The sequence below is a fragment of the Physeter macrocephalus genome, unplaced genomic scaffold, assembly GCF_002837175.3.
Source record: "Physeter macrocephalus isolate SW-GA unplaced genomic scaffold, ASM283717v5 random_304, whole genome shotgun sequence".
Taxonomy (NCBI): Eukaryota; Metazoa; Chordata; class Mammalia; order Artiodactyla; family Physeteridae; genus Physeter; species Physeter macrocephalus.
This window is the reverse complement of record NW_021145570.1, coordinates 32,967-58,847: the sequence shown is the minus strand read 5'-3', so window position 1 is coordinate 58,847 and position 25,881 is coordinate 32,967. Positions and strand designations below refer to the sequence as shown.

The 25,881-nt window shown below is 49.4% G+C and overlaps 1 protein-coding gene across 4 annotated transcripts in view; it reads right to left on the bottom strand.

Annotated features, from left to right (window-relative positions):
• Positions 1-606: 606 nt before the first annotated feature.
• UNC45B (unc-45 myosin chaperone B) overlaps positions 607-25,881 on the bottom strand; it is a 32,582-nt gene continuing 7,307 nt past the window's right edge. For all 4 annotated transcript variants that reach the window (XM_028484954.2, XM_007105572.4, XM_028484956.1 and 1 more), the window contains 15 exons: positions 25,138-25,305; positions 24,384-24,552; positions 20,811-20,981; positions 18,137-18,308; positions 14,401-14,701; positions 13,153-13,247; positions 12,865-13,006; positions 11,781-11,921; positions 10,307-10,434; positions 9,083-9,149; positions 7,741-7,854; positions 7,266-7,381; positions 6,329-6,446; positions 4,010-4,165; positions 607-1,420 (listed from right to left, as the gene is read on the bottom strand). In XM_028484954.2, coding sequence (XP_028340755.1) covers positions 1,160-1,420; positions 4,010-4,165; positions 6,329-6,446; positions 7,266-7,381; positions 7,741-7,854; positions 9,083-9,149; positions 10,307-10,434; positions 11,781-11,921; positions 12,865-13,006; positions 13,153-13,247; positions 14,401-14,701; positions 18,137-18,308; positions 20,811-20,981; positions 24,384-24,552; positions 25,138-25,305 — 2,319 coding nt within the window. In that variant the 3' untranslated portion in view covers positions 607-1,159. The remainder of the gene's footprint in view (positions 1,421-4,009; positions 4,166-6,328; positions 6,447-7,265; positions 7,382-7,740; positions 7,855-9,082; positions 9,150-10,306; positions 10,435-11,780; positions 11,922-12,864; positions 13,007-13,152; positions 13,248-14,400; positions 14,702-18,136; positions 18,309-20,810; positions 20,982-24,383; positions 24,553-25,137; positions 25,306-25,881) is intronic.

The window sequence follows — 25,881 nt, the reverse complement described above, 5'->3', positions numbered from 1 at the left end:
GAAATAATCATATTATTTTTCTTCTTCATGCTGTTAATGTGATATATGGAAATGTGATACAAGCTACACATATCAGAATTATCTCTGGGAATTTTGATGGGTTATTAAGAATGGTCCTCTCTCTTCGCTTCTGTGATTATGAGCTATAACAACTATGTGGGAATTCCCTGGCGGTCCAGTGATTAGGACACCTTACTTTCACTGCTGAGGGCCAGGGTTCAATCCCTGGTCGGGGAACTAAGATCCCACAAACCACGGGAAAAAAAAACAAACAAACGTGGAAGTCTGGAGCTTCTGGGCACTATCTTTCCCACGACATGAAAAGACCTTGCCAGAAATTAAGCCCAACCCACAGGAAATTAAAACCAAGATACGACACAGGGGATGACAGAGAGATAAAAGCCCTCACACAGAAAAGAATATTGATGACAGCGTTTGAGCCCTGGTTATAACAATGTCAGGCCTTTCCCTGCATTGACAAGATATATGAACCAATGATTTTTTTTTATTTTTTTTGCTTAAAGTACCATGAGTCAATCTTATCTATATTCATCACATCCATCTTGTTTAGAAGATTTCCCCAAGCAAATTGCAAAAATCGTGTCATACTCTTGAACATAAACTGTACTTCCATCATAGTTGAGTGATGGGAATGGACATGGGGCTGGGACAGGGCACTACAGCTGAAACATGCAGTTCTAGGCAGCCTTATTCAAACAGCATGGGGGAGAGGATATAAAAACCAGTGCAGATCAGCATCCAGATATACTAGCACTAACGTTTATATTCACACACCTGTTAGTTCCTACTTTACCACACAATCCATTTTCCAAAATATAAAGAACTTCCAGCCCATTATCCTGGCCTTTGGAATGGGTACAGAGAGAATTATCCGACCTGTCTGCCTAATCACAGATGAAAATTATTCTAGGAATTTTGGGAACATGACAGATATAAGGAACAAGAGAGCTAATGAAACATGCAAACTTTCCTAGAGCAAAGGGGGAGATTCCCAACTCAGGGGACAATCAAGTCCTTCTTTTATATGGAGACTTCATTGTCGCTGCTATGATCCCTAGCTGAACTGACACCCCGGGAGTTCTTAGCTCAGAACTCTGCACAGAACAGGGGCAGCCCCAGCATCCCTCTGGGCTCCTGTCTAAGACACTGGTTTAATGAAGCCATAATCCATGCATTTGATGAGACATTCCCGAGCTGTCTGAACCACTGCTGCCCTCTTCTCGTCCGGCTCTTGTTTGCCCACCACAGTCAGGATCTCCAGCAACTCACTCTCCACCAGCTTCTTGGCCAGCTCAGCATCAGCCGCCAGCAGGTTGTAGGCAATGACCAGGCCCCGGTGTTGAACTGACAGCTGGTCATGCAAGCAAAGCCGCTGTAGGATCTCCAACCACTGAGTTGTCTGAAGGTGGGGAGGAGGATAAGGAAGGATTGGAGAAATCAGTGGGGGGACGGAGAAAGGAGATTTTGGACAAGATAAACAGAAGGCCTTGGCCAGGCCCAGATCCTGAGCTCTGAAAGGGCAAGCACGCATCTGGTTATCTGTATGGGACTCAGCATATGCCCACTTGAGCCCCTTGGGACTAGCTGGGTGATGCCCATCTCCTTACCAGGACCAGGGCAGGAATTGAAGAACTAGAAGGAACTTGAAATAATCCAATCCTTTTCATTTTATAAGTGGAGGAATTGGGATTCAGGGAGAGGAAGTAACTTAGCTATAGTCACACATATGGAAATAGTAGAGAATAAACATCCACACATCCATTTAATTTTTAAGCATCCTGAGAAGCAAAGGGACAGGCCCCCACTGCATGCCTGAGTGGAATGGGAATGGAGGGTGTTCAGAAAGGAGGAGTCTAACCCTGGACACATGCACAACGCCTGCTTCTGCCAACCCAGGTGCCCTTAGAGACATGCCCTAGGCATGCACTCCACCAGCCCTGACTTCAACTGGAATTAACACTGGAGTCTGGAGTGTATCCTCTCCTCCACCCCTCCTCCGTCTCTCTCCTCCATTCCCAGTTGTGAAGCAGCCCAACTACTGTACATGGGGGAGACAGGACTCTAGACCACTCTGATCACCCCCAGGAGACAGAAATGGAGCTGAGAATAGAACCAGGAGGCTTGACACTTACAACATTCAACAGACACAGAATAGAATAGTTATCAGTATGGGTTTTGGAGTCAGAGAGACTAGTGTTCAGGTCCCAACTCAGCCACTTAACCAGCTGTATGACCTTAGCTAAATTATTTAACCTCTCCAAGCCTCAGGAGCCTCATCTGTTACGTTACCTCATAATATTGTGATGATCTAATGATATGACACATGAAAAGAGCTTAGCATGATGGCTAGAGCATAGTAAGAGCCCATCAAGTAGAAGTGGACAGGAATGATGATTTTAGGCACTAATCCAACAATTTCCCCTTTGCTTCCTCAGACCTATTACCCTCCACCAGTTAGCAGAGATAACCTTTCTACATACACCGCTATCAGATGGGGAGACAGATACAGAGAGGAAGAAAAGGCAAATTATTGCTTCTGAGCCTCTAAGCAGACTTTTGCAAACTCTGCACTGTATCCTACCACAAGGAAAGGAAAGGAAAGTTCAGCTAGCTGTGGTAGGGTTCAGGGAAAGATTTTATGCTGATGCGTAATTGATCATGGGTCTAGTGCCTGTCACTCCCTGGGACAGGAATGCAGCCAGGATTTCTGAGCCCCTTGGGAAGATGGAAGAAGTGGCCAGGAGTGGGTTGCAATCCTGAAGGATCCCAGTCCCCTCCTATCTAACTGGCTATGTGGTGTTGGGCTATTACTTTTCTGAGCTCGGTTTCACCATCAGTAAGTGAGGTTAATAATCATGCCCACTGCACAGGGTTGTTGGCAGGATGGAATGACATAATAGGTGCAAGCACTTAGAGCAGCTCCTGGAGCACAGTAAGTGGAGGAGTCACAGAGCACCCTGCGGGGCCTGGTGACAGAAATGTGTGACCAGTAACTTCAGCAGAAGCTGCTCTAGGACAGCAGCCTGTGGTCCCCAGGCTGGAAGCACCCCACCTCCGGTCTACTCAGTCAGAATATCTGGGGAAAGTGTTTTAACCAGCCCTCCGTGTGACTCTTACACACCTTACAATTTTGAAAAACTTGCCTTAGGGAAAGTGCTGAAGGCCAGGGACCAAGCAGGATGAGCTACATCTAGGAGAGAGACCCCTCCCCTGGTGCCAGGACAGCATAAGCCCCCATGGAGTTTAGAGAACACACCCCCCCACACACACACACACACAGACACACACCCCCACACACGCACACACGCGCACACACACACCACACACACACACACACACACACACACACACACACACACACACACACACACCCCTGCCTTAAGCTGGCTATCTAAAAGAGCCTGCCTGTAAAGCAGACTTGCTTTAATATATTTGAATTGAGATGTTTACATTTTTTTTGAGATGTTTACTTTTTTTTTGAGATGTTTACGTTTTTCACCATCAGTGAATATGGTGCCCACAAACTAAGTTCAGTTTGGTGGAATAAGGAAAGTTTCATTTTGCATCCCCTTGTTTGCGCTGGCTATGTCAATATCACTCTCATTACACCTGCTGAGATGGCCACAGTCCCACAAAGGGTCTGGTCATCACGTGAACTTAAGAGAATCTGCTGCCTCTTCGCCAAACTGTGGCTGGTAACCCAACCACATCCATTCTTCTCTTGGGGAGCTCAGGGGCTCCACAGCAATAGTTAGTGCTATTGTTATCATTGTCATTATTCTTAAGTAATGACTTATAAGCACCACCAAAGTGAGTTAGCACACTTAGGGAGCCCAAATAATGAGTGTAAGGGGTCAAAGCATATAGATTCTCCTCTCTTTAGGTGGTAGGAACAGATACAGGGGCTGGCCTCCCCCCAGAGGATCATACAGGGCAGTGTGGTCTGGGGGTGGGGGGATTCCCCAGAGTCCCTAGGGCCCACTCTCACCACTTGAGTCATCTTGAAGCACAGTTTCTTATGTGCTGCTGTCAGCATGGCCAGGGCCCCCGCGGCCGCATTCTGCACCTTGTCATCATCCTCCCCGCAGAGCAGCACCACCAGCTTCAGCCGGTCATTCCCATCAGCCAGGAACCTCTCCTGTACCTATGGGAGGCGGGTACATGGCTCAGAGAAAAATGCCCCCACCTGCCCAGCCTGGGGAGGGAAAGATGCATCTGGAGCCATATTCTCTGACCCAAGATCCCTCAGAGCTTTTCTTTGAGCAACTTACCCATGACACCTCCTCCTCCAGGAAGTCTTCTCTGACTAGCTAAATGAAAGTACTACAGACTCCTCCAGCTAAAAGGTTGAAGAGAATAAGGGGTTCCTTGTACAGCATTCGCTGTCGCCTCTGTTTGCATTCTGCGCTCCACCCCTGGGGAAAGGGCAGGCACGGACTCCTGAAGGGTAGATGTTGCCTGAAGAGCCATGTTTCACTTCCCTTTGGGGAAGCCTGGACTGTTTCTCCCACAACAGATGGACCTTCAGGGTCTGCCATTAAATGACTTTGCAGTCCCTGAAGGCACAGAGGCTTGGCAAGAGCAGCAGACAGCTGGGTAGTTTACATGGTACTCAAGAGCTGCTGTACCATTCGCCAGGTGAGGGATGAGGCTTCCCAAGCACCCAAAAGCCAGGAGAAGAGCCTCCCGGGGCCCAGGGCCCTGACATGTCTGAAAGCACACTGACCCCCACCCCACCCCTCTGCTCTATAGTAAAATCTGGTTGGTTAAATTTAAGGGCATTTTGTTGGGTGAGGTGTCCTAGAAGGGGAATGCCAAGAGGGGTCAAAGGTCACAGCTGCCCAGGTTATAAACCTCTACCTACAGCTCCCTCAAGCTGGAGCAGTGGTCCTCAGAGGTAAGAGTATAGTGATAGCGCAGTCCCCTCATGGGGCACAGGTGTGACTGGAAAGCAGCTGCCCCAAACGGACTGCATTCCCCATCTCTTGCACTAAATATGGCCATGACCTCATTCTCATTACAGAACATGAATGGATGTAATGTGTGTCACTTCCAGGCCACCACGGTGGAGCGCTACAGGGGTCTCTTCTGTGGTCTGTCTCCCCATTCCCCATCTGAATGGAGACCACTCTCAAGGTGGCAGAGGGAGAGACAGTTCTTTTTTTGGAGGGGGGGTATAGTTAATGATTGAAGATGGCTGCATCCCTAAGTCATTGCTTGGAAGCAAGCCACCTGATCCCAATGTGAGCAAGAAATGATGTGAGCGAGAAATGAACTTCTCTCCTGTTGGGACCACTGTTCACTTTGATTCGGGTTGTTGTGGCAGCTGGGGCTCCCTGCCGGGGAGGCTGCCCCCCATCCCATCACTCTCCCCTCCGCTGTCTTTGGATACACTCTCTTCTCCCACGTGGCTGCCAGGCCCCCAGCCCAGCCTCAGGCCAGCTCCCTGGTGGACTGTGGTAGCTTTATTTCTTTTGACTTTAAAAGGCTTTCATGGATCAGGTTTTCCTCCAATAACAGTGAGAACATCCAAGACTTGAGTTAAGAACTGAGGGGCAACAGAGTGGGTCTCACACTCGGCCACTAGCCCTGGTTGTCATGTTAACAACGGGCCTCAGATTTCAACCCTGTTGTTACCTCTGATGAGGTTCTGCCTACAGGCACAGCAGTGCTCTGCCAGGATGGAAAGAAGGAGACATTCATTCATCATATTTTGATAATTTATCCCAGTACCAGACCATGAAGCCATTGACGTGTTCTGAATTCATTTTATTTTTACAAATCCTATAATTATTCTGTAACGAACACAGTTATAGTGCATTGCAGTTTCTATGGAAACAGTGATCGTTCATTAAATGTTAACATTTAACATATTCTAAAATCGTTTGTAACTGTTTTTGCATTTCTTCATTTTTTTATATATGTGGAGCTTCAACAGATGCAAGTGGTCTAGCCTCTCTTGACCTCTAAGAGGCCCTGGCCTCATATATTTTTTGCTATGAGATTATTTAGTAAACAACTTGGGGAAATGGGACTTCTACACCATCCAGCCCAAGCTTTGGGGTTAAAACCACAGCTAGGGATGATATTACTTTGTGTATTTTCCTTTGTCTCCTTTGTACATTATATTCCTCTCGGAGTCCCTATAGGGAGGGAGGCTCTCATCTAGGAAAGATTCAGGGATTCCTGGGTTCTTTGACAAAATGTTGCCTTAATAACCACTGTAACAGCCCCCAATCTAGCGCCAGGCCCTGACCTGTGGCCCGACTCTCCATGCCTTAATCACTCCCATCCTGAGCCCCCTCACCTCCTTGTTCACCACCATGTTGCACATGCACTCTGTGGCTGCCTGCCGCAGCTGGTCATGGTTCTCAAACATGTAGTTCTCAATATCTGGCAAGGCCTTCTCCTTAAAGATCTTCTGCCTAGGGTGTGAGGGGTGGAAGAAGAGAGGCTGCTGAGTCCTCTGTAATGAGCATTTGGGGTTTTGGCCACCCAAGGGCCATTCCACATCCTCAGCCAGCATGGTTTAGATGGCAATAATCCCACCCCCAGCTCCAGGAGGGGCGTCCAATGACATAGCACAGCATCCTGGCCATAGCAACAGGGTCTGGGATGAACATGTCACCCAGCTGGAGATTCTCTTGTATTATTGCTGGGGAATGTCTTTCTCTCTCCTGCTGGAGATGAAGCCAAGAAGATGTGAAGTCTGGAGCAACCCTCATGTGATCATGAGAGAGGGTAAGAGCCTGTCTGAAAATTAAGACAATACAGACAGAAGAGGTGGAGAGGTGTAGGATCTAGGACAGCTTCGTAACCCCTGCATCAAGCCGCACCTGAATCTGGTTTATCCCAGATGAGTCATTAATGACCTGAGTCATTAAATTCCCTTTATGCTTAAACCAATTGGAGTTGAGCTTTCTGCCACTTGCAATCAAAAGAATTTCAACCCAATCCCACCATCCATCCCCCTGCTTCCGGGGATGGGTGGGGACACTTTATCCCCACGCATCCACCTCATATCTTTTCTACTACTTCAGAAGTAAATGCCTTTCCAGTCTCCTTTGCCTTTGCACATTCACTGTGGTCTTTCCAAGTGCTAGCTCAGATCCCTTCCACGGTCGTTTCTACCCACTGCCTTCGAGCCTGTCCTCAGAGAAGAGCACACACGGTACCTGTGACATTTCCACCAGCACCTCATGGGACACCTCTCTCCACCCCTGCTCCCTCTACGCCCCACTCACCGGAGTTTGTCACTCCGCTCAGACAGGTTGGTGAGGCCTAGGAGAGCCTCGTAGTTCTGGAGCCCATCCCTCTGTGTGTTGAGGAGACTCACAAGGGGCCGCACCACCTCGTACACCTGTGGGGGGAGGCGTCAAGGAGTGGTCAGGTGGAGACCATGTCCCCCCGGTCATGTACAGGTGCCCAGCTCTAGAATTTCCAACGCACGTGCCCACCCATTTTCTGATTCAATCTTCACAATGATCCTGAGGGGCGGGATTATTTCCTTTACTTCGCAGATGAGATAACTGAGTTTCCAAGGGGACGGCCTTGTTTGTCAGAGGTAGAGCCAGGCCTGGGATCCACGCACCTCCAATTCATGGCCCTCTTTGTGACAGCACCACGCCCCCTCCCAGGCCAGGGGTAGGGTGACAAGGGGAAAGGCCCCTGGGAGCAGACTCCTCCCATCACTACCACCCTACCACCCCCATCACCCACCCGCTCCCCAGGGAAGGCAATGTCCGGATTGGAGACTGCAGCGATCTTCGCTAGAGCATGGGCTGCCTTCACCTTGCCCACGTCTGTGCCCTCCAAAGCCAGGGGAATCAGGGCCTGCAAGAAAGGGCACAGTCAGTCCTCGGTCACAAATATACAGAGGGCTCTCTCCCCAGCGTCCCTCTGCAACTGCTGTCTGTTCCTTCAGAAGTTCAGGAAGACTCTGTAATAGAGTCAACTCTTGAGCATCATGGAAAACAGTTAAATTCTTAATCACGGATTCACTCCCCTTGGTTCCCAGCACACATGGAGATCTTCGCTCGCCCTCTTCCCCACCCATCCATACGTTCATGTGGCTTTTGGAAAAATAAATCATTTTTTACTTTCTGACTAAGTCAAACCTAATCATAATAGCGGCCATTCACTGAGCACCTCCTATGAGCCAACACTTAAGTGTATTTTCTCTAATCCTTGTGACATTCTGCAAAGTGAGTGTGTGATGTTCTCCCTTGTTTTACAGATGAGGAAACTGTGGCTCAGGGAGATTAATTTGCCCGAAGTTGCGTAGCTAAAAAGGGGACAAGCAAGGACTCGATGACAAGCCTTCTGTAACAAAGCCCACGGTCTCTATCTGCACCAGGTTCCTTCCAGTAACAAGGAGGATAAATGGGATCCCACAGTAAATCCCATGACACTTCATAGACTTAGGCACCGACAGCACAGATAACCTTAATGACTGTATTCCAGAGGTCGGGTTGGGGCAGGGGATGCATTATTCTTGGGCCAGGCAAAGAACGTGCACACACACACACACAAAGAGACACACACATAACTGTGGCTCAGGGAGATTAATTTGCCCGAAGTTGCGTAGCTAAAAAGGGGACAAGCAAGGACTCGATGACAAGCCTTCTGTAACAAAGCCCACGGTCTCTATCTGCACCAGGTTCCTTCCAGTAACAAGGAGGATAAATGGGATCCCACAGTAAATCCCATGACACTTCATAGACTTAGGCACCGACAGCACAGATAACCTTAATGATTGTATTCCAGAGGTCGGGTTGGGGCAGGGGATGCATTATTCTTGGGCCAGGCAAAGAACGTGCACACACACACACACACAAAGAGACACACACATACACAAATGAAGAGACACACACAGAGACACATACATACACACACACAGATACACACACAATTACAGAGACACACACAGAGACACATATACACACACGTACACACAGAGAGAGCCACACACACACAGACATACACACACATACACAAGTGTGCTTCTCCCCAGTGAAGCACCTTCTAGGATGGCAAGGACCCCTTAGCCCACCCAATGTACCTTGCCACCACCTTGAGCCACAATGGTACCTCGGTCCTTTGGGTTGTCACACAGTGCCAGGAATACCCTGGAGAGCAAGGATAAAGGACATTCAGTGCATGAGCACACCCTTCCCAGGCATCAGCAGGCCCAGTGAAACTCTGGGAAGTGCTACTAGTGAGCACGTGCCCCAGAACTAACCTTGGGAAGATACTGCCATGGACATAAGTGGCTGGGGAGGAAGTGAGGCCAGATGTAGCTGCAAACAGCAGCCCCATCCCTGTTTAGGGAGATACCAAATGGCTCCCTGCTGCCCACCACCCAGGAGAAACTCTTCCACATGGAAGCACCCCAGGACCACCATGTTCCGGCCCTTGCCGTCCTCTCTGGTCTTATCTAGCACCACTCTCTCCTGTGCACTCCATGCTGCAGACATAGCCCTGGAGAACCCCATCCTCATTCACTCATTCTCCCTCCATCCTCAGGGTCTTTGCATACGCTGTTCCCTCTGCCTGGAACCCTTCCTTCTGCTGCATGTGAGTGGCTCCTTTCTTTCCTTCAGGGCTCCCCTGAGTTGTTACATCTTCCAGGAGGCCTTTCTTTTTTTTTTTTTTTTTTTTTTTTTGGCGGTACAGGGGCCTCTCACTGCTGTGGCCTCTCTCCCGTTTGCGGAACACAGGCTCTGGACACGCAGGCTCAGCGGCCATGGCTCACGGGCCCAGCTGCTCCGCGGCATGTGCGATCTTCCCGGACCGGGGCACGAACCCGTGTCCCCTGCATTGGCAGGCGGACTCTCAACCACTGCGCCACCAGGGAAGCCCCAGGAGGCCTTTCTAGCTGCCTACCCACCTACCCTCCAGTCTGGCCAGTTGGGTGCCACCGCTCACGCTCCAGCCGGCCCTCTGTGTGTCCCCCATCATGGCACCTGCCGCGTTGTGTGGTAACTGTGAGCCTGTGTGCCTCCCGTCAGGCTGCACAGAAACTGTGCCTTTCATCTTTGGCATTTCAGGGCCTGGGAACCAGGTCACCAGAATGGACAGTGACCTCTTTCCTCCCAGTGCAAAGTTGCCCCTGTGATGACCTGCCCGCGGTGTCACTTTTCAGTGTTGATCCCCGTCAGCCTCCTCTTCAGGCCCCTAATGGCTCATTCCCTCATTTACTGCCCACCCCCGCCATCTCTATCTCCCCACCCAGCCTCCTGCCTCCAGGCCCTCAGACCCCAGCCCTGAACTGCTGCAGCCGCACCTGGCCAGCAGCTCTTTGGTCTGGTCAGTGAGGATGGCATTGTCTGCTTTCACCATGCAGGCCAGCGCTGAGATGACGCCGGCCTTCAGAAGCCTCTTCACCCGCATGTCCACAAAGTCCTTCTTGTCCTGGGGAGATGAAAAGATGGCAAGGAAATCAATCCTGAAAGAGAAGGAAGATCATCCAAAACCCTAGATGACCTAGATGTTACTTTCTTGCAGAAGGCTGGCTTTCCATTAGGTTATGCATGGGGGCGGGGTGGGTAAGCAGGGGTGGGAGGAGAGAGAGAGCAGATAAAGCTGACCTAACAGTGGATTGGGTCAGCCCCTGGGTTGTATAGTTTCTACAGATAATCCTCAGGGTGGCTGGGAAGAGGCAATCTCTAGAAGCCACATTAGAACTTCATGGCGGCAGAACATGCTATATACCCTTACCTGCGTGAAATCCTATGCAGCTTTAAAAAATGATTCAGAGAACGACATAGCAGTGTGGAAAACATCTATTTTCCCCAAATTGGGTACAAAATAATAACTACATTCTGATTGTAACTATTTCTGTTATTTTTTCTTTTTTAATTAATTATTTATTTATTTGGCTGCGCGGGTCTTAGTTGAGCCATGCAGGATCTCTAGTTGCGGCATGTGAACTCTTAGTTGCAGCGTGTGGGATCTAGTTCCCAGACCAGGGGTCGGACCCGGGCCCCCTGCATTGGGAGCACAGTCTTAGCCACTGGACCACCAGGGAGGTCCCCTGATTATAACTATTTTTTTAAAAACGCACAGAAATAAAGAGTCTCTGGTAGGTGATATAACACACCAAAATGACAATAGTGCTCAGAGGAAGATGATGTAATTGCAAGTAGCTATTTTCTTTCCTCTACTGTCACATTTGTGTTTGTTTTGCAACATGGTTATATTTGGTCAGTTTTTTTAAAATCTAAATGTTTTATTGGCTGGAAATACAGTGCATATATATTCATATACAAACCACATACAAAGTATGCCGTTGTGTGCAGGGAATCATTGTGGGGAGGGTCCCAAGGGGATTTGTGACACCTGGGCTGCCCCTGATCCCCCGTCCTCCGCTTCTCATCATTCGTACTTAGCACCCATATCCCCAAATCCAGATATCCCAGAAAATAAAATTTGTATAAATGTGGAAAACATGAAATACAACTAACTGTCAGATGTCCATGAAATCAACATAAATTGGAAAACGTTCATCCTGGCTCCATTTGGTTTCTCCCACTATAAATTGTCGATTGCTTCTCCCCCTCCACAGAACATTAACCCTAAGAAAATACACAAGTGCCACCTAGTGGGGGAAACTGACCATGATCCTCTTCAATTTCTCTGCGTCTTCCACCAAATCCTCCCAGACACACAGGCAGGGCGCCTGAACATCATTAACTGTCCTTCCCACCTCTCTGGCCGTCCGGTGGTACAGCTCCCCTCCCGGCCATCCCGTTCCCCACCTTGGGGTGCTCCTCGGGCACGTGCTGCTTGGAGAACTTGGCCAGCTGCACCAGCTCAGGGATGACCTCCTTGACGTCGTAGCTGTTGGTACAGTTCACCAGGGTGGTGGCCACCGAGTACAGGATGGTCTTGTCCGGGGTCTGGAGGCAGGAGGTGGGGGACAGGAGGGGACAGGCAGCAAGGAAACCTGAGAACAAACCACCGCCTCCAAGAGGCTCCCTCACAGGCAGGCTGGTTTGGGAGGAGCGTGGCTGGCGTGGCCCGGAGGGAGAGGAACCGGCACTGCTCACACAGGCTCTGCTCCCCTCAAGAGCACCCCAGAGCACGAATGGGAGTCTTCTCAGTGTGCTCTTTGTTTTGTGCCCCTTTCAAAAGCCCAGTCCCATAGGCTTTCCATCAGACTGCGGTGGGATAGGGTGGGAGCTGGACACCCTTTTGTGGAAACTCCCTCCCACACTTCTACCCTTTAGTGGCGGCAACGAGCGGGGGGGGCGGGGGGGGCGGGGGGAGGTGGCCCAGCAGAGGAGGAAGGGCATCCGGGAGGGACTGGGAAGGAGGGAGGGGCCCAGAAGAGGCCAGGTACTGCCCCTCGGTCCCTCAAAAACCTCAACTCACTGGGTGGGGGAGGGCGGGGTCTCAGGAAAAAAATACCCTCATCTTATTCATCCTCCCACTGCCTGGAAGGCATGAAGAGTTGGGGGGGGGGGGAGGTGGCCCAGCAGAGGAGGAAGGGCATCCGGGAGGGACTGGGAAGGAGGGAGGGGCCCAGAAGAGGCCAGGTACTGCCCCTCGGTCCCTCAAAAACCTCAACTCACTGGGTGGGGGAGGGCGGGGTCTCAGGAAAAAAATACCCTCATCTTATTCATCCTCCCACTGCCTGGAAGGCATGAAGAGTTGTGAGCCCATTTTACAGTCCGGAAAGATGAGGGCCAGACAGAGGGAAATGACCAACCCAGGTTTACAGGAAGAGTAGGGGGTAGAGTCAGGATGAGGACAGGGGGGTCTAATTTCCCACGCTCAGCGGACAGCCCCGTGAGCCTGAATCCAGCAGATCCTGAGGCCAGAGGCCAGGGCCACACTTGCCTTGGCCAGCTCCAACATGGCCTGCAGGGCAGGGATGTCCTGAACAAAGTCATCCTTCACGTCGGCGTCCAGCGTGAGGTAGGCCAGGCCCTCTGCTGCCCATCGCCGGGTCCGGGTGTCTGTGGACGTGTTGCACAGCCACCTGGGGGCGGGGAGGCAAGGGTGCTGGGACTGGGGCAAGAGTGAAGCAATTCAGGGCAGCAGGTGGGCGGCTTTTTAGGATCTGGCATCCACTAGGACACATCCCTGAGAGGAGATGGTGGGCTTGGGGAAATAGGACCCCCTTACTTGCGGCACTGTTTGGCCAGCTTCTCTGTCGACCCTTCTGCAAACTGCCTGAGACCATAGTCTGTGCCGCCCGCAGAGCCAAGTTTACAGAGTCCCTGGGGAGGAGGGGAGATGTGTAGGATCAGAGACACCAAGGCCTGGGGACAAGGCCTTGCTCACACGGGTCCCTATGGCTGGAACACTTTGCCCCTTTTCTTTGCCTGGATAAACTTCTCTGCATCCTACAGAGCTCAGGGCAGGTGTCACCTTTCTGAGATGCCTTCCCTGAGGCTTCCAGGTTAGGGTAGATGCCCACAAAGCTGGAGGTTTTCAACTTACCCTTTTCCCCCACCATTTTGCCCACGTAGATGTTTTGTGTCTGTCATTTTGAAAAATCAGCACAGGATAATACTAACCATATCTGTAACCACAACGATAAAACTTATGGCACAAAAACTGGCCGTGAAATCGTATTTTTGTTGGGGGGCAGATTCAGCTGTGCAGATTTTTACCCAGGAAAAATTGGACTCTTGCTAGGAAAAAAAAAAAATGTCTTCCATAAGAGAAAACTCACAATGGCAGAAGCTAAAATTAGGTTTTTTTAAATTGATATGAACCAAAAAAAACCCCGCAAACAAACAGATCAGTGACTCAAATCTTCACTGTAATTGCTGTCAAGAAAAAGGAAGTTACTTCTATAAAATGAAAATGGAAACAATGCAGCAGGTTTAACTGTGCTATATAGAAACTGATTAAGGAAACAAACTGAGTTTTTGGAGTTTGCACTGAAACTACTTGGTGGACAAAAGCTCATCAGTGGGGCTTCCCTGGTGGTGCAGTGGTTGAGAGTCCGCCTGCCGATGCAGGGGACATGGGTTCGTGCCCTGGTCCGGGAGGATCGCACATGCCGCGGAGCGGCTAGGCCCGTGAGCCATGGCCGCTGAGCCTGCGCGTCCGGAGCCTGTGCTCCGCAACGGGAGAGGCCACAGCAGTGAGAGGCCCGCGTACCGCAAAAAAAAAAAAAAAAAAAAAAAAGCTCAGTGTTTGTGTCGTTCAAAAGCATCGAGGAGATCATTGTTAGGGTTACATGGGAGGGTCCCCCATCCTGAATCCACGTTCTCACAGCCTCCTGCTTATCCCCCCAATCTGCAGGGGCCTGTGGGTGGATCTGGGCGCTTAGGGCGTGGTCTCCTCAAGGACAGGGACCACGTCTCATTCATTCTGGTGTCCCTGATGCCCGGCACAGTGTCTGGTACCCAGCGCACTCACCACCAGCGTGCGGATCTTGATCTTCTCGTTTTGGGTGGTCTTGTAGATCTCTTTGAGCAGTGACACGCCGTTGGTGATGATGAATGTGGCGCGGCTGAGCTTGGTGGAGGCATGGATGAGGGCCTCCACGGCCACCAGTTGGTCCGTCTCACGCTCTGAGCCGCACAGAGCCACCATCATCTCCATCACTCCTTTCAGTCCCAGCAGCTGATTGCCCAGGTCAAAGGGGCCCTGCAGGATCCCTGACACCGTCTGGATGGCAATCACGTTCTTGTCCATGTCCTGGGGGTCAAACTTGCCCCTAAAACAGAGGGCCAGCGTGGTCAAGAGAACTGGCCAAGGGGAGTGGGAGCAGTGTGATATTTGGGGACAGACAGATTTGTTTTTGCATCCTAGATCCACCACTCATGTGCTGTGTAACCTGGGGCAATTCACTGAACCTCTCTGAGCCTCAGCTTCTTGATCTGGAAACTGAGGATAGCACTACTACTTCTCAGAGTTACGATGGGGATAAATGAAGTCATAGATGTATTCCTCAAGAAGCACACTCAGATGGGGACTGACACTCAGGAAGTTTATTTGGGAGAGCTCTTGGGATCAACACCTGTTGGGAAAGGGAAGAAATCAGGCCTGGATGGAGGGAGGCACTGGACTGAGATGCGGTCATGACGAAGCCTCAGCTTGCGAAGAGTTCCAGAGCCGAGACACCCTTCAAAGTTGTTCCAAGTTGGGGTGAGGGACAAGTCATTGGATGCTGGCTGCCCTGAGAAGGGTGAACAGCTGTCCTCAGCCAAGGCAAGTCCCCAAAGAGAGGTGACAGTTGAGAGCTGTCAGCCAACAGGCTTCCCAGAAGCTGGGGTGTCTGGTGGGACAGGACAGCAGACACCACAGCACAGTAGGGCTACCATGATGCCTGCCGCACGACCTGACTCTGCCATGTAGCTGAGTCACGATGTAGCCTGAGCCAGTCAATCCCCTGTCTGGTCCAGTCCCTTCCCCTAACGAGTCGGGGGTGAGGGGTAGACTAGAAGAGCTGGAAGTTTCTGCCTTCCTTTCAAAATCTACTATCATCTACTCTACGGAAAGATCTCTGTATGAGGGCATCAGAGGTGACACACCTTCTGATCCTTCCGTGATCTGCCCGGGTTGATTTGATGTGGGGAATCAGGGCAGATGTGCACAGTGCAAATGCAGATGTGTATAAATGAAAGAAGAGAGCAGGGCTTCCCTGGTGGCGCAGTGGTTAAGAATCCGCCTGCCAGTGCAGGGGACGGGTTCGAGCCCTGGTCCGGGAAGATCCCACATGCCTCAGAGCAACTAAGCCCGTGCATCACAGCTGCCGAGCCTGTGCTCTAGAGCCTGCGAGCCACGGCTACTGAGCCCGCGTGCCACAACTACTGAAGCCCGTGTGCCTAGAGCCCGTGCTACACAACAAGAGAAGCCACTGCAATGAGAAGCCCACGCACCGCAACGAAGAGTAGCCTCCGCTCGCCGCAACTAGAGAAAGCCCACGTGCAGCAACAAAGACCCAACGCAGCCAAAAATAAAATTAATTAATTTTTTTAAAAAAAGAAAAAAAAAAGAGAGCATGGAGCAAGAGTCAGAGACCTGGGCTCCGGTCCCACATCTGCCTCTGGCTGGGTAACTGGGCAAGTCCCTCTGGGGGAGGGGGAGCAGCCTTGGGAGCTCCTGGCGCCCCTCCAGCTCTGACAATCCGTGTCCTGTGCCTCATCTTCTTCCCACTCGGTGCCGGGGAACCAGCCTTGCATAATTAGTTGGGGTCTGCCCTTTAAACTGGTTCCTTATGCCAGCTGGTGCCTGAACCTCCACCCAGCCCCTGGCTCCTGATGAAGCACCTCCCTGGAGGGGGGAGGGGAGTGGCAGCCTCAGGCACCATTTGTTGAAGGCGGTGACCCTACCCACTCAGTGTCAGGTGACCTCAGAGGCAGCATGTACAGGCTGACCAGGAGGGGGCCTCGTTCAGACGGGGACTGGCTGGGAGATAGTTACCAGGACGCTGAAGCTGAGGTCGAAAAAGACCGGAGAAGCCCTGAGGAGCTTTAAGTGACACAAAGTCAGGACCAGGAGAAGCTATAGGATGGATCCAAGTTCGCTGGGACCCAAATCCAGGAAACTGAGGACAGTTTTTACATTTTAAAGGTTTTTTTTTTTTTTTTAAATTGTGATAGAGACCTACGTGTCCCACAAAACCTAAACTTACTCTCTGGCCCTTTACGGGAAAAGTTTGCCAACCCGTGGAATAGAGAAAGGAAAGCAGAATGAAGGCAGGGTCTTCACCCTCCCAAGACTCACCTGGTGCTTTTTAAACATGCAGCTTCCTGAGCCACAACCCAGACTACTGAGTCATGGGGTGGGGGTGGGGGTCCCAGAAATCTGAATAGTTTCCAAGTATGAGGACCATTGGAATAAAGGAGAGGGAAAGCCAGCTACCATGAGGAGAGATCCACATGGGGAGGAACCATGGCCTCCCACCAAGAGCCAGCACCAACGTGCCAGCCACTTGAGCGCGCCATCTTGGAAGCAGATCTTCCAGCCCCAGTCCAGCCTTTGGATGACGGCAGCCCAGGCCAACACGTGACTGTCATTTTTAAGCCCCAAAGCCAGAACTACCCAGCCGACTCTCGGCCAGACTGCTGTCCTATTGTGAGATAACACATGATACTTCTTGTTTTAAGCTGCTAAATTTGGGGGTAATGTGTTACACAGCCATCAATGACTAATACAGAGCCTGACGGAAACGGAGCAGGACCCTATGGTCCTTCCCCCACCATGTCCTCCGCCTGCCTTTTGTCTGTGGAAAACCTTTAGACAAACAAGATTAATCGGAGAAGTGAGAAAAGGCAGAAACAGAGGAAAGCAGTCAAAGAGACCAAATAAAAATAGTAATTAAGCAAAGTCCAGGGGCTTTAGTTCCCTTCAAGGGCTATAGATAATATTCTGAGCCGTATCCTGTGAGCTGTCTTATAGATACTGAAACCTCCACCAGGTGGAAGAAGTTAACTACATGATGACCAGGCTGTAGCCGTGACATAAGCTGCCATAATTCTGAGAACTGGCCTCAAAGAAATGGGAACAAACTGACCCTGGAACTAAAGACTAACTACCTAAAACAATCAAGATGATACTGATCCAACCACTGCATGACTAATTTCAAGAGGACTGTCAGAGCCGACTGTGCTGTTTCTGCCTGTAGCCCCCTCCCTCCCTCTATGAAAGCTCTTGCCCCCTGATTGTCTGGTGGGGCGACTAATTTCAAGAGGACTGTCAGAGCCGACTGTGCTGTTTCTGCCTGCAGCCCCCTCCCTCCGTCTATGAAAGCTCTTGCCCCCTGATTGTCTGGTGGGGTGACTAATTTCAAGAGGACTGTCAGAGCCGACTGTGCTGTTTCTGCCTGTAGCCCCCTCCCTTCCTCTATGGAAGCTCTTGCCCCCTGATTGTCTGGTGGGGTGACTAATTTCAAGAGGACTGTCAGAGCCGACTGTGCTGTTTCTGCCTGTAGCCCCCTCCCTCCGTCTATGAAAGCTCTTGCCCCCTGACTGTCTGGTGGGGCCGTGGGGGGAGTCAGCCTTTGGACAGGCGTCTGCCCTCCTCCCACCCCCAGGTTTCCAGCCTCCAAAATAAAGCAAACTTTTCCTTTCCACCAGCCTTGCCTCTTTACCGGCTTTAGAGCAACTGGTCCTACACTTTCGGTTACTCGACCCTCCAGGAAACTCACGTGATGTACTCCTCGCAGATCTTGTGGAAGTGATCACGCTCCGGGTCACAGCGCAGGTCGTCGTAGAGCTTGTTGATGAGGATAGAGGCCAGCATTCGGGTGTTGTCAGTCAGGGGCAAGCAGGACGGCAGATCTGGAACCTGCCCCACTACCTTCAGGATCTTCCTCAGGCCTGCAGGACAGACAGCAGCAAGTGTAAGATGCTTGCCGGGCTGTGTCCTCACAAACGCTCCTTCTCGCTCAGTCCTGTTTTATCACCAGAGCTCTGCGGCCCGCCTTTAGGCAGCATGTAGCTTATCCAACGTGAAGCGTACTGGGATGGGGCCAGGAGAGCCAGGTTCTACCCCTGACTCTGCCACCACCTGAGCAATTAGCCTCCCGCTATGGGCTTCTGTTTTCAACATTTACAAAGTCAGGACTAGTTGATCTCAGAGGACTCTACCAGTGCTAACATTCTGTGGGTTGATGTATAATCTTCCTCAAATACTATTTTATGCTCTCTTTTCCCCAGGCTTCAGTTTCTTTTTTTGTAAAATGTGAACAATACTACCTTCCTCAGAGAGTTTGAGGATTCAGTGAGATAATGTATGGAAACTGCCTAGTGCCATTCCAGGCACATCATGACACTCAATAAATATTTATTATTTGTTTAGTAAATATAACATTTACTATTTATGGTTATTATCCCTTCTCTTCTCTTCTGTTGAAGAAACTTCAGTGGCTTCCTATTACCCACCAGGCTAATTCAACCATTAAGTATTTGTTGAATAAATGAATGAATAAGTGAATGAATAAACAACCACCTTTTAGGTACTGGCTACCAAAATAAAAGACAATCCTGACATCAAAAAGCTCACAATACAGGGAAGGGAAGACAGATGTATAAAGATTACAATAAGGTGTAAATAAGGACAGAGCAGTGACACCGCAAATGGTGTGATTCACTCCAACAAAGCAAGAGTTTCAAGTTATTTGGAGCACTTACTACGTGCCAAGAGCTTTCTATACATTATCTCATTTAATCCTAACATTGACCCTACTGGTTGGTATGAGTCATTATCGCCATCGATCAGAGCAGAAAACCAAGACATGGAGAAGCCAGGTAACTTGCCCAGGATCACATAACTGACAAGTGACATAGCAGCAACCCTCTCCCAGCAATGTCTGATTTCAAAGCCCACGATGTTAACTGTTACACTACACTGCTTCGGGGACAGTAGCTTGATTTCAGAGCCAGGTTGTAGAGGTTGGCTAGGAGCTGGTCAGACCTTGGGTGGGACAGGTAAACAGGAGGGGGAACATCCTAGGTAAACAATGGGAGGCATGAAACTCTGGATGTGGCAGGGAATTAAAAGTGCCTGGCAAGTATATGCATAGCCGATTCATTTTGCTGTACAGCAGAAACTAACACAACATCGTAAAGCAACTATATTCCAATAAAAATTAATTTTAAAAATGTAAAAAATCAAAAATAAAAGTGCCTGGCAGTAAATTTTGTGCTGTGTATTTTAACACACGCACAAAAGCACTGGGAGGGCTGGAGAGTCATTAAAAGGGGCCTGATGAACCAACCCAAAGCCCCCAGCCTGGCTCTCAAAGGCCTTCATCAAATACACCTGCTCTACCTCCCCAGCCTCACCCCATACCCTTCCCTTCCACTCTACCCTTGCCTTGAGCATCTCATTTCTCTTCTGCTAGAACACTCTGGACCTCCTCCTTGTCCATGTCTGCCCCTCCCTGAACCGAAAAACTTACTTCAGGCTTGACATCCTGGTGGCTCCCCTACCCTTCCTGGTGGCTCCCCTACCCAAGTCTTCAGCCCAGTTTTCAGATACTGCTCCCCACCACCACCCCCATCCTATAAACCGTGTGGTTGGGCCTAAATCCTAGCGCAGAGAGAAGTCGATTGTCAGTGCCCAGCCTTTGTAATACATGCAGGGAAGACCAGAACTGGGAGATGGGGAGGGAGGATGTTGAGAGGGGGAGGGTTAAAACACTGGAGTAATTTGTTCAAGTCTAAGCACTTACACATGAACTTTGCTGAGATCTGTGAAAACCAAACAGGGGAAGTGCTATATCAAAAGAGAATAAAGGTAAAGCTGCTAAAAGCTGACTTGAACCTTTTAGAACAAGGTCTGGTCTATATGTCATTATACCTGTGGGAGAATTTATCACAGCAGATCATAAAGCCACAGGTATGATTCTTGAACAGTTGAACAAGGTGATTTAGGAGAGGGGAGATGCCCTGGAGCTGACAAATTTAGTGACTATCTCCTGGCACATTGTTACTGGATTTTGTATAATGCACACTGGTGCCATTTCTCCCTCTGGCAGGCCTGTATTTTGCCATCCTGAGACTTCAGGAACGTTACCCCTTGTTGGTGGAGTCTTGTTTGGTTTTTTTTGGCACTTGCCTCGCTTGTCAGGAAACTCCGCCCAGATGTTTTTGAGTGTGTCCTGGGTGTGTTCAGGCCCTGAATTCAAGCCTGGACCTATGCCTTCACCAGCCCACTGGTGGATCCTAATACGCTAATGACTTTTCCTGGCTTTTCAGTTGGAAATGAAGACTTCTCCCAGACAAGAGCTGCACCCCTTCCACCTTCTGCTGGTTGCCTGGTACCCTGGTGCCCACTGGAAAGGCTGGCACGAGCCCCAGACCCTCCCACCTCCTCACCGTTATCCACCACATAGATGGTGCGTGAGTTGTCGTGAATGGCGAGGTCCTTCCTGGGGACGTTCTTACTGAGCAGGTTCAGGGCCTGATCCCTGCCCTGGCCAGACACCTTCTTACTGACTAGCATGTCAAGCAGGTGGTTAGTGATCTGCTTCAGGTCCTTCTTGGTGTCTGAGGAAGGAGAGGACAGGGGTAAATAGAGAGGACCAGGGCGTCTCAGGTGTATAGGACCAGGGATGGCAGAGGCTTCTGGAAGGACTCTGGAAATATTGAATCCACTGCTTCCCAGATTTTGGAATTTCCCAGGAGAGTATAGTGTCTCACTCCAAAAAAGGGAGGGAGATCTCTAGACAGCACCCCCAAGGGGTCCTCCATCCGCTCTGAACACTGACTTCTATGGCAGCCCATTCCATTCTTGAACAGGTCTGGTTCTTAGACAGTTCTTCACTCCCAGGCAACGATGGGCAGGGATCCAAAGGTGCTTCGTGCAGTTTTTAATACACTGATTTAATAAAAGGTTTTCCAGAAAGGAAATTTACACTCCTTTATAGACGTTTTACTCCCCGCAGATTCAGACAAGCTGGGAGCCTGAAATTCAAGCCTTTGCCTGGGATGCCAGGTCTTCCCTGCCCACTGGGGATCTTAAAGGCAAATGCCTCCTCCTGCTTTTGCCGTCTGAACTCTCTGGAACTTGGAGATTTTTGTCCTCGTTCTAGATTGTAGCCCAAAGGCAAGCAGGCAGGCAGGTAGAAAAGGAAATACCTCCAAGCCGTGTTATATAAAACAATGATGAAGGAATGGGGCTATCTAACTGGTGAAGGAAAGACACAAATGTACATGATAGCTTGTCTTCAAGGAGGGGCTTCCCTGGTGGCGCACTGGTTGAGAGTCCGCCTGCCGATGCAGGGGGCCTGGGTTCGTGCCCCGGCCCGGGAGGATCCCACGTGCCGCAGAGCGGCTGGGCCCGTGAGCCGTGGCCGCTGAGCCTGCGCGTCCGGAGCCTGTGCTCCGCAAAGGGAGAGGCCACAACAGTGAGAGGCCCGCGTACCGGAAAAAAAAAAAAAAAAAACCAAAAAAAAAAACCGAAGGGGGAAAGATAGCTTGTCTTCAGATAAAAGTATGTCATGAGCGTGAGATAACAGACTTATTCTGTGAGGCTCCACAGGGCAGAACTGGGACCAGAAGTGAGTGGGACAAGGACACAGATTTGAAATCAATATATGCAAGAATTCTTTAGCAGAGATGTCCAACAGCTCACTCCCTCTGGAGGAAGTTGTGGCCCCCAATGAACCACACCTCTCAGTATTCATTCTCTTGCGGAGTCCCCTCCCACACTGGCCCTGAATTGCTCATGTGACCTCTGGCACACTCAGAGGCTTCAAAAGCACTTACACATTGGTGCTTGTCCATTCAAAATGCAGCCACCATGTTACATAGAAACCCAAGCTGCCCACCAAAGAGGCTACAAGGAGTAAAACCAAGATACCCTGGCCAGCATCTCCAGTTAACCACCAGCCATCCGAGTGAAGCCATGTTGGACCCTCCAATAATTCTAGTGCAGAAGAGGATCCTTACCATAGTAAGTCAGAACCACATCAAGAATTCAAGACTCCAAGCGGGTTAATTACTAATACACAAAGAGCTCTTAGGAATCAATAAGAAAAACACTGATACTCCAACAGAGGAAATAGATAACAACGTGAACAAACCATTTGAAGACAAAGAAATCCAAATGGCTGATAAGGATAAGGAAAAATAATGTCTAATTTGTAAATTTTTAAAATTCAAACAGATAATTTTTACCTACTGAATAGGAAAATATCTTTAAGAGTGATAGTATTTGAATCTGGTGAGAATGATTTGAGGCTGGAACTCTTATCATCACTTGGTGAGAATAAAAACTGATGCACCCTCTCAAAAGGAGTTCGAAAGTAAGGTAGTGAAAGAGCTTTAGTTATGTTCATAGCATTTGACTTAATACTCCCATTTCTAGGAATTTGTTCCAAGAAAATAATTACAAATGCAAACATAGGTTTATGTTAAGAATGGCTACTGAAGTGTTTTTATAACTATGAAATTAAAGGCAATCTAAATCTCCAACAATATAGAGCTGATTGATGAGTTATGATATATCCATAAAATGGCATGTAATGAAATTATTTAAGATCAAGCTTTCTATGAGTGAACCTGCCTCTGTGACCTTCCCAGCCAGAGCAGGAAGTTCTAAAATGATGTCTAGGACCTGGATATACAGGAAGAAGCCTGAGTTTGTATGTGCATATATGCAGGAATGAGACAAATGTTAAATTAATAATTATTCAAGTATAAAGGAATCCTCTTTAAGAATATTAAACGGTATGCAATAGTAATATAATGCTCAGAAAGGAGAAAAACACAAAAATATCCATAGCTGAATCCCAACTTTGTTAAATAGATACTTATATGGATGGATAGAAGAAAGACTGGAAGGGGGACTTCCCTGGTGGTGCAGTGGTTAAGAGTCCACCTGCCAATGCAGAGGACGCGGGTTCGATCCCTGGTCTGGGAAGATCCCATGTGCCACGGAGCAACTAAGCCCGTGCGCCACAACTACTGAGCCTGCACTCTAGAGCCCGCGAGCCAGAACTACTGAAGCCCACGTGCCTAGAACCCGTGCTCCGCAACAAGAGAAGCCACCGCAATGAGAAGCCCACGCACCGCAATGAAGAGTAGCCCCCGCTCTCAGCAACTAGAGAAAGCCCTCGCGCAGCAATGAAGACCCAACGCAGGCCCAGAAAATAATTAATTAATTAATTAAAAAATAAATAAAATACTTTATAGAAAAAAGAAAAAAGACTGGAAGGATACACATGGCAGTGATAGTCGTGGTTATCTGGAGGGGTGATTACAGGTTGTTGGGATTTTTTTCATCTTTACATATTTCTAAAATTTTCCGCATTTCTCCATAAGCCCCTTTTACTTTTAAAAATTGTTGTAAAACATGCATAAAATAAAATTTACCATTTTAAAGTATGCAGTTCAGTGGCATTAAGCACATAAACACCGTTGTGCAACCAGCACCACAATCCATCCACAGAACTTTTTTCACCTTGCAAAACTGAAACTCTATCCCATCAAACAATTCCTTATTTCCTCCTCCCCCACCCCTGGCAACCATCATTCTACTTTCTGTTTCTATGAGTTTGACTGTTTTAGAAATCACATATACATGGAATCATACAGTATTTGTCTTGTTGTGACTGGCTTATTTCACTTAACATAATGTCCTCGAGGTTTCTCCATGTCGTAGCATGTGTCAGAATTTCCTGCCTTTTTAAGGCCGAACAATACTCCACTGTATAGATGGACACCACATTTTGTTTCTCCATTCATCCGTCGATGGACACTTGGGATGCTTCCACCTTTTAGCTGTTGTAAATTATGCGGCTGTGCCTCTGTTACTTTTATCATCAGAAAATAAATGTAAAAATATAACCAGGCCACCTCCACATGCACGGAACGCCCAGTCTGAGGTGGTAACTGACACTTCCTTGCCTCCACCCCCTTGAACCAAGGCTGAAAACTGTCTCCTACCCAGAACCAGGGCCTCTTCCTTCCCTCGATGCTCTGGCTTGTCCTCCCCAGACAGAGCGTCGATGATGGCCTGGAGCAGGTTGCAGACGGTCAGAGGCAGCTCCTCATTCCCCACGGCCATGAGGCTGCAGATTCGGTCTATCCGGACTGCGTGGAGAATCGCTGTGGCCTAGAGGCCCCCAGCAAGGAGAACAGTCAGCTGGCTGCCCTTCCCTTCCAGCTGCCATGCAGGTTAGGGAGTGGGTGATAGCTGCCCCGTGCAGTAGGGACAGAAGACCAGGCAGCCAGTGGCTCATGGGACCCGTGGCCTGGGAAGGCCCTTGACACAAGCCACGCCCCTTTCCAGAGGTGTAGAGCTGCTCCATCCAATACAGTAGCCACTCGCCACAGGGGAGGCATTGAACACGTGTAATGCAGCGAGTTCACATTGAGATGTGCTGTGAGGTAAAATGCACACTGGGGTTTGAAGAGTTAGTATGAAAAACTGTAAACTCTCATAGCCTTTGCATTCAGCTCTTCCACATAAACCACTTTCAAGAAACTTATCTTTGTTTAGTCAGACCCATTCCCAGCTCAAAGAAAAAATAAGAGGATCAATCTCTGTTGAATCTGGGGCCATACAACCAAGGTTGAGGGGAGACACTTTAGACGTTGTATCAGGGTCTATGCATGCCAGCCACGCCCTGCCCACAGGTCAACGCCAGGTCCTCAGACCGGCAGCCCTCCGTGCCACGAACCCTGCGCCTGCCCTCACCCTAGCTCGGTGGCCGCTACACATGCCCGACAGGGTCCGTACTGCAGCCAACATCAGCTCAGGCCTCTTAGTGTCCAAAAGCTGCAGCAACAGGGCCACACCGTTGTTCTGGAAGATCCTCTCGGCCCCTGCTTCCTCACGGCTGAGGACAATGAGGTTGTTGGCCGCCTGAAGGAGGGAGGAAACAATGAAGGTCATGAGGGAAGTCTGGCTGCAGAGGCCTTGGCCATGAGCCAAGGGCAGGGGCTGGTGCAAGGACTAGGTCTTCAAAACATCTTTATATTCTTTTGCCCTATAATCCTACTGTAGGAACATAGCCCAAGAATATAATTCAAAACAAGAAACAGAGTAACTTGCAGTAAAGACCAACTGGATGAAATGTATTGCAGCCATTAAAGTCATAAATGAAAAGACACAGAAGAAGCTTGGAAAAAACATTGGTAAGCAGAAACAGAATCACAGGTTCACTCTGATTGCACTTTTGGTAAAATAAACCTGTGTGTATATGCTTGTGGATAAGGACTTTAAAAAGGTAGGGAAATAAATTAATTAAACAAGGAGGTGGCTTCAATGCCTAAGCGACTAAGTAAGCAAACCCAAACCACACTTGGCTGTACAGCAGAAATTAATACAACATTGCAAATCAACTCTACTTCAATTTAAAAAAACACAAAACAGGGCTTCCCTGGTGGTGCAGTGGTTGAGAGTCCGCCTGCCGATGCAGGGGACACGGGTTCGTGCCCC